A 13,923-nucleotide genomic window follows, 5' to 3' on the forward strand; every position below is an offset into this window, starting at 1 on the left:
CATCAGCTACAGGTGAGGTAAAGTACTGTTCATTCAGGTGTGACCTGTAACAGTCTCTATGCCACCAGGCTCCATGGTATCTTGTAGCACAGTTACGATTACTACTGTCATCGTTATCCCGATCCATTGTGGTAAATCCCATGCCATTGTGAAAAGTTAAACTGTCTCCTGTAAAAGGGTATTGTTTACATTATAGTCCATCATTGTTTTAAGTAAAATATAATGGTTTTAGACAATAACATGTACCATTTATGTTTAAAAGAAAAAAATACGTTAAAAAAAACCAAGTTTTTTTTTAATCTAAAATACAATATACATTACATATTATACACACCCATAAAAATTAATTATACGAATATAAACATGTTCAATCAAGATAAAGAATTTTTCATGAAAGCAATCATTTGATTTTGATACTAGTTTTAATTCTGGGATAAATACATTCATCAAAAATGAAATTTAGGCTGAAATTCATATATTATATGTCATACTTTATATATTAGTGCATAGGATGGATATATCACAAATGGTGTATTTTTCTTGTAACATCGACTCATATATAAAAGCCAATGCAAGAAAATGCTTCATTATTTAGAAAAAAATAGACAGATTTAATCTTGACTAATTGTAACATTTTATTGCATCTTTATCTTTAAAAAAATTAGTTATGTTCTTATATGGATATGAAAATAACGAACATTTTTCAATATCAAAGTCCATAAAACAATACAAAATAGGAGCAGAGCAAACTGCACGGACATCCGAAACATCAAAGGTTGGATCAGGTACCATGGAGGAGTGAGCATCTCTTGCTGACCGGTCACACGCGCTGTGTGCTCCTTGTCATGATCGGGAAATAACGCGAAAATTCGTAGTCAATTCTGTGTATAAATAATGGACTTAAAGAAAGTATGATAAACGTCAGTCAGCATTTGACATAATGATACAAGTAAATTGTTTTTGCGTACAAAGTCATTGTATCGACCATTGAACTTACGAAATGATGATTTTAAACGAGACTGCTGATATTCTTGTTTCATTAACTTGCTTGTCAATAAATTACCTTGTTTTAGAAATTGTTTATGCTAAAATCATGCTCTTGCGTATCGAAACAACTGAGATATATACACTCCGTATGCAGGTGATGAAGGTATATTGCTGTATAAGTAAGAGACGTTGACCATAGAAAAGTTAAAGTCATTACGTTAATCATATAGCTTGGTTGTTGGATTACCATTAACGTCTTTTTCAAGTAAACTATCCAGGTATGAAACAGATGTGTCAGACTCTTTGTAAATTGATTTTGTTTGTTCGTTTTCAAGTTTCAGAATAACAATTTTCGAATAAGTAATGTCAATGGGAAACTTTAAAAGATTTTTATGTCAAATCTGATGTAATAGGGCTTTGAATACCATTCTTTTAATGAGGTACTTCACCTGCAGTCCCTGTGTATCCGGATACGGTGAGTTTGTTCTTGTTTGCCTCATTTCCGACATAAAATGTGGAATATTCAGCATATGCCTTTTCCCCATTGAATGCTTGAAGATCTACTCGTAGTTCTTGATCCCGATTTTTGGTCAAAACATGGATAACATCATTCCCTTTGTAATAATTATAAGAAAAATAAATTAAAGAATATGATTTTTGTATGATAAAGATGTGTTTTCTGTATTTTTATTCTAAAAAGATACCCATCGCGACCGCATAAATAGTAACTTGTCGTTTATCGTATGTGTTGTATGGAATATTTTGGTCTGGGCTTAAGTTGAGAAAGATAAGATTAAGTGGTTATTTTATTTTAGACTTTTTCGCTGGAAAGGGCAAAAAATATTGAACGACTTTCACGAAAGATTGGATCAGAAACGTACAAAGTAACATTAATATACGAAATAGTCCAGTCAAAATCCATGATCCAATTACTGGTAAAATAGGCAGCATTACTTCTTTGCAAAGAGCTCGGTGAAGTTTTGAAGTCGAGGTTTCGATCATTATAAATTTTTAACAATAAAACAAAAATGGCATGCTGACGTCTTATTAATAAATCTTCTTTCTATGTACTAAAAAGTGATATTTAATTTATCGATTTATTGCGATAATTATCGATAATCACTGAGAGGATTCATAAATGCAAAGACAAAAAAATTCCATACATAACAGGATATCTGCAATTCAATAAATAATTCAGAATCTTCAAGGAATCTGGACCATATAATTTCTAAAGCAATAATCGCTTTTGAAAGTTGAATATGCATATTGCAAATGTAAATTTCATTCCTTTAAAAGTAAAGGCGCACTCAATTACGAGACACTTGCAATTTTCAAAGAATTTTCAGTTTTTACAAATAAAAAGGAATAGCCAATTCCGAAACAGGTTTTTCCCGTTTTTTTTATTAATTTTTTTTTTTGGATTAATTTGTTTCAGTTTTTTATCTTAAAAATTTTAATCAGTTTGCTTCATTTTAAAGATATATTTTATCTGCCAATCTTTATAATTACTTAGTTACGCGAAATTCTCTCCTTGAGAGTATATTTTATCTCACCTATAAAAAGCTCTAATAAGTTCAGAATTTTTGGAGCAATTTTATCCCTTTTTATATATGTTTTTCGGTGACCAAACTTAAAATAATGCAATATCTGGGGGTGCACACCTCCAGACTAAGTTGGAAACTGAATATGATCTACATTTTCTGAATAAGATCATAGGATAATTTTATGGAATATGTTTCAATAATTGTTCGTGCTTTCTGAGCAAAAAAAGGGTGGATGATACATGCAAATGTATGCATAGACTTGCTTCAGATGTTGAATAAATTTAGCTCCATTTTTTGTATGCATAAATCATGATGCATGATAATGTTTGTTACGAGGAATACGTTATAAGGATTCGGAGCGAGATCTGACATATATTTTCACTGTGAAAACAGTATTTTGAGTACACCCTTTTTCTGGTTAATAAATATAATTTCTGGACCAAACTAGCAAACGATGTCTCTTTATCAGGTATTTGGTTTTTTATGAGAGTTCAATTTAATGAGTAACACTCGTCGAGGTGAGATTTGTAATCTTTGGTGAAATATGTTTGACTTAAAAATATATCAAACTATAACCAGAGCTAAAAAAAAATCTCTCATAAATATCTGATTTAAATATATATCTCAAAAATAAGATGTCGGGAATTAGGGTGCTATACAGTATTTAGATCTCGGTTAAATAACTCAAGAAAAACGATTCAAAAGATGCTTTATTAAACCATGTGCAAAGATACCATCCAGAAATTTTTAGACGCATTTCCAAACCCCTCTTTGAACTCGTTCCATGTTCTATAAAAATCAACGTCACCATCCTCTCGTTTCTGAATGACCTGGAAATAAATTTGTCAATGAAATATTTAAAGACTCATGTTAAAAGAATGAACAAAAATTAGACAAAAAACCCTGTCCATTCTATAATTATAATTGTTCCAGACTGGAAAATCTGCTGATGGTTGCCTTGTGGTGATTTTTCAGGGCTTTAAGATACTTTGTAAGATGGAGCGTTCTACTTTCTAAAACATAGTTACCTTATTGACTATGTATCAAAAACACTCAAAATAAGTTCAAGAAGCCCACTGAAAGTACAGTTTTGTAGTGTGCTTGAACTTTGGATTTAGGTACTTAGTGTTTTGAACTCGTTAACCCTTAATTATCTTCGCATTTCACATATTGATAACAGTTATAAGATTTCACTATATTTGTCTTCATAATTTTGCACAGTCGGTAGAGCGCTCACTAAGTGTTTGGGAGGTCGTAAGTTCGAATCTCGGCTGCGACTGACCAAAGAAGATAAAAGGGGTACATGTAGCAACTGTTCCTTCGCCATCTTAAAAACCGAGTCCCTTTGTCAAGGTAGGCAGTGCATAATGAAGATACCTCACTGTTCAATGGCCCTGAGTGACGAGTAAAAGTCAAAATTTGAAGCCCTATACTGGTATATGGTGACATCTCTATATGAGTGAAAAATTCCCGAATGGGATGTAAAATGAAACATATGGACATATCAAACAGTTTTCAAGATCAACAGTCCATAGAACAATACAAAACAGAAGCAGAGCAAACACAGACCTACAAAACATCAGAGGTGGGATAAAGTGTCATGGAAGAGTGAGTATCCCCTGACCACCGGTCACACACACCCCTTTCCCCCTGTGTGCTCCTTGTCATGATCGTAAAAAAATAACGGAAAAATTGGTCGTCAATTCAGTGTATAAATAATGGATTAACAATAAATATAAAAAAGGCAGTCAGCATAACAATTAATAAAATAATAAAATACAATCAATCAATCATAATTTTTACATCTGCAACGTTCTGAGGATTGTGTAGAGAAAAACGATTCTCAACTTAATATATGAGCATTTTATAGAGTTTGGAAGAAATTATTAAATTGAAAGATAATACTCACTGTCCAACCTCCACCATCTGTTGTCATGTCACAGTACACCTTTTTAGGAGTATCGGCGTAAATAACGTACACTCCATCCTCTCCTTTTCTGGTGGTGTCAGTTTTCAAAATGTCCGAGTAATCTTTGTATCTTTTTTCTGTTACATATACAAAGAAGAAAGGAAATAAATTATCATTTTGCTTTATTTTTCTCTCTTTGCTCTATTATTGAAACAACTTCTATAACGGGTCACTCATTTGAGTCTCATAGGTGGTGAAAAGGTAGGACTCAAAATAAATATAAATTGTAGAATGTTATATAGTCTGCTCACTAGTATGCAAAAACATGATTCTCTAAAATTATTTATGAATATGTACTTTATACAAGCAGTTGATATCAAATCTTTTGCAAATTCTTTCGGCTTGATTGGTTTTAACAATTGATTGGTTGTTGAAAAGGTTAAATAAAAGAAGAGGGTAGAGGGTATTATAAATTTTGAAGTTCCCCAATTGTCTCGAGTGTCTCTTGGTTTTCACATCAGCATATAGTTTTGTTTGCTAATTTGTTGATATTTATTTGCTACATGGTTTGGGTAGAAATATGTGTGCTTCTTCATTTGAAACGGACACTTGTACAGATTTAGCTGTTTGGCCACAGCTCATCCCTTGTATTTGTGCCTATAGTATGTATGAGGTACGGTTTCGACACGTTTAGAAGTTATATAAATGCATGGCGACTTATTTCATATCTAGTTGGATAAAATAAATCCTAATTTTGTGTTTTGATTTGTCCCCTTTTCACTACAATAAAGACCACCTCCAATTTTCTTTTCATTTTCATAAGAAAAATGAAAATTACATGATAAATGTCAAAACAAAACATTTCATCATGTGTTTTTTTAAATTTTTAATTTCTTTGTTTATTCGTGTGTATAAAAACACGAAAATGGTCGAAATCTTGACAGTGTCCAAAATTCGACTACATTAAAAACAAAATTTCAATCTAATTTTTCTTAGCATAATACATGTAATACATACAAAAATATATCCAAAAATTAAATTTCTTTATCATTCCGTTTTACTAATTTTAACTAGATCGGGCCTCCTTAAAGAGCTTGTTTTTCCCTCAAAAACAATTATTTTCTCGGTGTTCCAATTTAAATTATTCAACGGTAACCCGAATTGCAAAATCAGGTTATAAATTCCAGCATGCATTTTTGTGTTTCTGGGTTTCAATATTAATTTAATTAATTTTTTTGACTTTAGCAAAAGGAATATTTTTTTTCTTTTGTTTGAGGAAAGAATTTAAAACTAATACATATAATTTTTTCTCCAAAAATATTATAATTTAAGTACGATTTTCTATCTTTACTTAATTCGCAAAATAAAAAGAAAATAAATTTCTAAAAATTCAAACTTAACACCATTTAACGTTATAAAATGTATTTTTTTCCTAGAAAACGAAATAAAGCAATCTTAGTTCAAAAGTCTTAACATGCAGAAATGTGGTTCAACAATTACCTTTGATTAGAGGTACACAGCTACCATGAATACAGATGGAATTATCCGTACAGGGATGATCCGTACCGTTGCCCGCCAAATACTGAAGAAAAAACAATTCGAAGTAATGATTTATTTATTATATAATTAATTCTTTCGTATTTAAACAAAGGAAAACCTCTCTTAACGTCCACTACTCTTTTATTTTACCTTTGGAAAAGATTCCCGGTCTACATGAATAATGAGGTCTTCAGTCATTAAGCTGCCGGTGTAAACACCAAATTTTGTGTTTAGTCGACATGTCGTTTCTTCTCCTAACCAGTCAACTGAACGACACATTGTTAACTTATAACAAACCATCATGAACATTGCAATGTCTGTATTGGTAATAAGGCTAAAATGAGGCACTGAGGAATTTTGAAAATTCCTAATGATCAAAGTTTTTGGATCAGTCGGGTCGAAACATTTAGAGGGAAATGCCTGTAACAGAGCCAGAACTTGACGTATGAGGTACATACTAATTATTAAAAAGAGCTCTTGGTTTCATTTCAAAAGAAAACAACTGGTTTGCTTTTTCTAGTCTGCTTTTATGTATATATCTGTCGGTAAGATGTGCCAATGAATGATTAATGAAGTCTTACGTAATAAGTAATTGTTTATTTCGTTATATATGCATTCTCTTCAGTGATAATATTTTATCGATTTGTTAAATTTATAAATAATTTAAATAAATTGAATTTTGATCTAAAAAAAAATTTCATGATCTATATCAATTCTGTATCATATTTTACATTATAAACATTTATTTATTATCTAATTAAAAAAGACTTTGGTGATTATTGTTGAGTGCCATATGAAAGGGCTTTCATATTTGACAGGACATGCCATAAGTAATGGCATCCTATCTTCAAAAATACTGAAAGCGAGGGAACACAATTCTTTGAAATTTCTTGTTAGCGAATTGTCTTTTTCATGTTTTATTATCTTCTGTTATATCGTTTCTCGCATTATGTCAATAACTTTCCAATTACAAATACTAGGTACTCGACAAAAAAAATTGATAACGATTCGATAATTTTCATCCAAATCTTTTCTTTTTATTCCTTCAAATTTGAAAGAATACTAGCATTTTTACTATAAAAAACTTGATTTGTTTTGGCCGTGCGCCGCATAACCAAGCTATTTTTATATTCAATTATCATAAATTTCTTTTTCATACTTTATGAAAATAATAAAACGAACTTATTTATGACGAATATATATACGAAGGGTGATCAAAAAATTCGCGAACTAATTCTGTATTTACAAAACCACGATTCGGATCGAAATGAAATTTGGCAAAACTATAGTATTTTTCATGCTCTATAAATGGCATATGAAAAGTAATTATTTTCTCCAAATTTGTGACGTCACAATGTGTTTAATGACGTCAATATGTAAGTGACACGTGACGAAAAATTGTTGTCCCTGTCTTACTCGAGCAACGAGCGGCTGTAAATGCATAACTTGGAGATTCCCTTGAAGTATATTATAATAATTTGTACAAGGTTTATGAATACTACAGACTTTTTAGAAGTTCAGTAATAAATTGTATTGATTATTGTAGTGAAGGCCGGGAAATGGTTAAAAATTATGTTTGTTTTGTAGCCAAGTAAAACCAAATTGGGGAAGAGATGTGTTCTTTGTTAGACAGTTTGTGAAGAAAGATTACAAAGTTACATCCAGAAAATTGGTTGAATATTATAAAAATATCATCATTAGTACATCCTTTAAATTTTGGTTTAATTTAGACTTTTAACATATTAAATATGATAAAAAGAAGGCACCCACAACTTTATCCATATTGGATAGACGACGCTCCTAAGAAAGAGGAATCGGATTGTGATGGTCACCATGTTCTTTCTGGTAAAGAATATCCTTATCCAACCATCCTATTTCCGAGATTTTCATTTATCTCATTGTTAAAAAATTAACTTGCATGGTAAGAAATATAAGATTCGGAGAATCAATATTTTAGCATCTATGAACAGAATGCATCAGAGCATGTCACGTGACCGCCTAGATCACGTAAATCGCGCGCGGTGGAAGATATGCATAAAAATCAGAGAGGGCTACTTAAAAAATAATGAACATTGAATCCTTATTTTATTTGTTTTATCGAAGTTATTCAATTTGATCGAAATCGATGTCCTGAAAATTCTCGTATATGTCAATAATGGTAAATCCACGAGCACATTCTTTCTCTGAAAAGGATTGAAATTTATTAAAGATTAAGTATTTGTTTATCTTCGTCGAAAAATTCAACAGTTTTTGATGCGCTTATTTTATCGCTTTTATCGATATGACAAATTATGCTTGTAATGTGAATTTAGGCGAAATATTTTCATAAACCTACCTTACCTCACCGAGTAGCTCAACTTTTCATCAAAATTAAAGAAAATTGTACAATGTATTGTCTTTATAGTTAACGATTGCTGTGAAGGGGAAAAAGGTGAATATTTCAATTAACTACAGTGAAAACTGTCTAATCCGACACCTGAATAATCCGACACACTGTGAATTCCGATGTTAAATTTTTTTTCCCATTTTAGTATTTTCCTTGTTTTTAACATTGTGCAATCCGACACCCTGTCTATTCCGAAACTAAATTTGTCTCCCAGAGCATGTCGGCTTAGACAAGTTTCACTGTATTACATTTGAAACCAACGCTAGTATCAGTTTTGATACAAAGAAAGATGTGCACGTGAAGTTACATAATTAATTTTTCTGCAACATCAATTGTTAAAAAAAAACACTTCTGATATTGTTCCATGTCAGATAATTAAAATTATTTATTCTACCTTTCGAATTTGACAATTGGTGATTTGAAGAGTATTAGGAGTTCCCATTTACGCATGAATAGGGTCGACTTTCATGTGTTCTTCTTATAATATTGATATCCATATGTACATATGTACCTTATACATACTATGTTATTCTTCCTTCTAAGAACAGAGTTTTGACTGATCTTTTCATTCTTTTTATGAAAGGTCAATGATTTTTATAAATTTCATAAATTTATTGTTGTGATTGATTGATTGTATATTGTTTAACGTCCCTCTCGAGAATTTTTCACTCATATGGAGACGTCACCGTATGCCGGTGAAGGGTTCCGAGCGCATGGCCAAGGGACAGTTGCTACCCATTTTAACGACTAGGTCAGTCCCGGCCGAGATACGAACTCACGACCTCCCGATCACGGAGCGAGCGCTCTACCAACTGAGCTACCGTGAACGGTTTACTGTTGTGAGATTAGGCAATATAGACAGGAACTTAAAATCTTTTTATGTAACATCAATAAATTGATTAAAATCTTTAAAATTTAAGGAATTATAGATCTCATAAACTTATGAGAGAGATTTTATATAATTTTTGTATGAGGACATAAATAGTATTCAATAAGTGATAAATTATTGTAATAAATTAACCTGTATACTCTTGCTATTCATTTCTATTCATAATTCCATGATTGAAAATGTCGTAACTGGTGACATGCAATGAAACTGATAATTTCCCCCAGTTTTTCAGCACGTATAGATTAAAAGCAGCTAAATATGAATCTCTCAAAACAATAAAACAACTGATAAAAATATAATAAAGTTTATAGGCTGATTAAGGATTATTAAAGTACCAGTAAAAATATAGTGTATCATTATTGTTTAATCAGATCTTATATTAAATTTTATAATTTTTCCAAATAAAAAAAAAATAAATAAGCAAAAACATTTTAAAACACACAGAACACTGCTAATATTAACCAGCTATCTGAAATGTTCTTTGTATATTTTTTATGAAGGAAAAACGTTTTTTTTTTTTTTTGCCTTTATGATGCTTTAAATGTATGAATTAATATATATATTCAAATACTAATCGTGTAAAGGATCTTTCTCGAACTGAAAAGATGTCATCATTAATTTGTTCATTCTGATAATGACTTAATTTAGGTTTAGTTTCAAAGGAAAGAAGTGGATGCAGCGATTGCAACCTAACTTTTTGATAATATTAATATTGTGTAAAATTATTTGAAAAATAACGTTTCTTAAATTTTGTAAGCAAATGCATGTGATCTATTTTGAAGCAAGTATGACTGGAGTTTGACGTCAAACGCAATTTTGCTAACTATTGAAAAATGCAGAATGATTTATAAGCAGATTTTAGTTCATTTTACAAGAGTTTGCTTCAATAACAATATAGAGAAGTTATCTTTACTTTTTATGCACTTTTTATTACCCGAATACTTATATTAATTCAGTACTATAATATATTTCGAAAAGTTGTCTTCATTTTTGTTTAATTTGTTATGAATGACGCTGTTTGTGGAAGAAAAATAATAAAATAGCGAGTAAAAGCACATTCTGTCCACTGCTAATTCATCTAAAGAAATATGATCATATTTGTCAATGGTTTGCCTTTCATCATCTTTTTGTAAATATTTTTATTGTGAAAATATAGGCCTTTTTCATTACTCAATACATTATTGCTTTTCTTTTCAATCTTATTAATGTTTAAAACTACTGGTTTTAAATAAAATGGTTTATCATCCATTTTTTCTACTTTCTCCTTTCACACGATATTTTATTAATTTTTATTCTAGATAAAGAGTGATTCTATTTCTATGAATCGCATCATAGAATATTGATATCGCCAATAAACATACCAATAAAAACTCAAAATAAATAGTGTGTTTCACTTAAATGAACGGGAAACCCTGGCAGAACTTAATTTGGAATTTTCTCTCGCATGCTACAATGTATATCAAAAAATTCATGTATGTGTATTTGATTCAGCTCTATATTAACAGTATATTCATGAACGTCTTCCATCTTACAACCCCAAATAAGCGCCTCGAAGTACATGTGATTGAAAAACTATCGCCATGTGGAATGCAAATGTGTATGAAAGAGTGTTCAATTCGAACACTTTGTAAATCTCTGAATTTTTGTCGTAATCAGCTTACAAGCTAGTTATCCTCCTCTAATGCCGAAATACATCCTAACGATTTGGTCGATGATTCGGACTTCTTATACGCTGAGAAAAGTGACCTACCACAGGTAATTCATTAAAAACGCTTGTTTCCTCTTGGATTAGATAAATATATTACTAGAGAATAGATATGGATATATTTTTTGTATATATTATATTTGTATCTCTCCTCTCTTTTCACAGAGATACTCTCAAGAATGCAATAAAACATGTTCTTTTGGAAGCAAATGCATCAATTAAACATCAGGTTCAGTTTGTCATGTATCAGGTAGGTATTGTAACTAATTTTTTTTCTATCTCTGTCAATCATAACGGTAGTATTTCGTTCTGAACTATTCTAAAATTCCAATAAAATGTATTTTAATTCTTTTTATGATTTAAATCCAAATTTACAGAGGCTAGGGTTAACGATTCTACAATTAATATTCGGATGTGTTCAACGTTCGACTATAACCAATTTCTAGATAAACATGTCTCAGAACAGAGCGCCGATCATTACAGAATGAATCTCCTTAACTAAGTCAACTAAATGCAAAAGTTTTATTCTAATTTTTATGAAATTTTTAGAACTATATATTTCTTAAAAATATTCTGATCATAATATGATTTTAAAAAAAACAAGATAAAAGATCTGAGATGATATTTACATTTAGGCTCCGATATTACAGACTTCAACCCCTTCCCCTGCACCCACTTTCTGTATTGATGACTTGATTGCCAAATATATGAGGTAAGAAATGTACATGTAAGGGAGGGCCTGAGAACCAGGAAATTAATTTTTTATGGCCTAAAACAGGTAAAATGTAAACAAGCATTCATGGTCACATACCACTAAATACTTCATAAAAAATTCTTATATTGAGAATTAAAAAAAATGTTATTTTTAAAAGATATTCAGTCAATTTTTTTTTGGGGGGGGGGGGGGGGGGGGTAGCATTACTGATTAGCTTTTAGACAATTATATCATATAAGTGGCAGTAAAATGTACCAAATAAATATGTATTAAAGGAATTTTCATGAATAATTTGACTGCAACAACATACATACAGAGAATTGTTATAGTTAATTACTTCTCTTAACCTTATCAAAGAAGATATGATTTATTTTTTGATGATGATGAAGATGATGAGAAGAAAACGAAATCAAAGAAGAAAAAGAAACACAAAGACAGAAGGCAAAGTGAAAGTGAAAGTGACAGTGAATCACACAGAAAGGGAAAGGTCATTAACAAAGATAAATTTTGATAAAATAATAAATTTTACACATTTAGAACAGCGAACTCTCTGACTTGTGATGAATACCATTTCTTTATCTTGATATGAAGAACTTCTACACAAAATGCATGTACTTTGCACATTTTTCCCAGAAATTAAAAGATCAGTCAATATAGTCCATATAATTTTAGCTTTCAATACAAATGAAGTCGTGCAAAATTAATCATGTTAATGTTATAATGAGACATTTCAAATAATAAATTTTTCACAGAGCATATATTTTGTATTTTTATTTTGATCTGCAAATGGGATTTTAATCAAATTTTACTACAAACTCTTGTATGTACATTGTAGTGATTGATTTATTGCAGAATGAAAGAAGTAGATCCCTTAGCCCACAGAGAAGAAACAGAAGATCCCGGAGTCCCATAAACAGGTCAAGGTCACCAGGGAGAAAATATAGAGAGGATGACGACAGAGGCAGCTCTAAAAATTCTAAATATAGAGATGACAGACACAGAGAGGATAAATATAGCTCACAAAGGTCATATGAGAGGTCGTACGAGGATAGAGACAGGAGAAGTGATAGAGACAGTTATAGAGATTATGACAGGAATAGAGACTCTGACAGGAATAGAGATAGGAGGAGGAGTAGAGAAAGAGACAGTTATAGAGAAAGAGAGAGTGGTAGAGATAAATACCGGGACAAAAGAAGATGATGCTGAAAATACATGTAAAAGTGTCATTATGCATAGAAATTGTACACTCAGTTAATTTTGTAAAATGGATTAAAGTGATTGAAAATCATTTATTAGTTTGTAAGGTTCATGATAGAGGAACCTGGCTGTAATCAAATCTTGTAATCTAACTTGCTTTTCCCTTAAGGATGAAAGGATGAAATTCTTTAACGTTTGGAATACTTTTATATTTAGACTTCTTAATAAGATAAAACCCAGACACCATAAAGTCAGTCAAAACTTTTTCATATTTAGATATTTTACAGACGCATGTGTTCGTTTAATACAATACGCTAAATAACCCATCACTTCACAATACATATAACAGTGCAATGTACATGCAGGAAGCAAGCATTCGTGTTTACCAACAAAAGACAATAATGGCCAAGTAACATTAAATTATGTGAAAAACAAAATGTTTTTATTTTATAGCCTTTCCACTGTCAACTTTCTTATTCATGTAGAAAATACCACCATCAAATATATGTATATGATGTTCTAGCTGATTTTAAACTGATTTAATACACAAAAAACATCTTAAGTAATTTACTGAGCATTCAGCAGTCTTGATCTTTGTTTCCATATTATTAGGTCGTAATAATGATCTTTGCAAATACAACATACCATTAAGTTGTGTATGAAACGTTTTGTTCTTATTGTAAGATAGTTTTGACTACAGATTACTCTGTTAGCTGGTGTGACAAAGGACAATGTATGCTAACTCCTTTTATATTTTTGGAGCCTGATTTTACCTCAGATGTTTCAGACATTGTGCTTTTTTCTATGTTCTCCATTCATATTTTCTATGATTTATGAGATGGAGCACTACTCCTCACCTTTATATTTCTCGTTTAATTAAACCGTTTTTTTTTCCAAATAAAGAGGCTTACCATGAAATATATGGAGATAACAAACAATATTCAAGCTCAAAAGTCAATTCAAATCATATAAATCAGGATTAGAGCAAATGCATCAAAGGTTAAATGGAATTTTCTATCGTTGAAATGAGACCCGGTTTGTGAGGCTTGTCC

General features: G+C 30.9%; 1 protein-coding gene across 1 annotated transcript; it reads left to right on the forward strand.

Moving 5' to 3' along the window:
* Positions 1-10,965: 10,965 nt before the first annotated feature.
* Positions 10,966-13,479, forward strand: LOC134245690 (serine/threonine-protein kinase fray2-like). The gene is made up of 5 exons (XM_062727960.1): positions 10,966-11,009; positions 11,125-11,209; positions 11,595-11,671; positions 12,032-12,161; positions 12,527-13,479. Exons 1-5 carry the CDS (start codon positions 10,966-10,968, stop codon positions 12,872-12,874), a joined length of 684 nt encoding a protein of 227 aa, XP_062583944.1. The 3' UTR covers positions 12,875-13,479.
* Positions 13,480-13,923: the final 444 nt, after the last annotated feature.

The sequence above is a fragment of the Saccostrea cucullata genome, unplaced genomic scaffold, assembly GCF_032062105.1.
Source record: "Saccostrea cucullata isolate Sc308-1 unplaced genomic scaffold, CSIRO_AGI_Scuc_v1 ctg3902, whole genome shotgun sequence".
NCBI classification, from domain to species: Eukaryota; Metazoa; Mollusca; class Bivalvia; order Ostreida; family Ostreidae; genus Saccostrea; species Saccostrea cuccullata.

Excerpts from the sequence above, each read along its gene's own strand:
- LOC134245690 (XM_062727960.1), top strand. The coding sequence starts at position 10,966 with ATGATTCGGACTTCTTATACGCTGAGAAAAGTGACCTACCACAG. Across the intron at positions 11,010-11,124 it reads AGAAAAGTGACCTACCACAG|AGATACTCTCAAGAATGCAA; the intron begins GTAATTCATTAA and ends CTCTTTTCACAG. Across the intron at positions 11,672-12,031 it reads TTGATTGCCAAATATATGAG|AAGATATGATTTATTTTTTG; the intron begins GTAAGAAATGTA and ends ACCTTATCAAAG.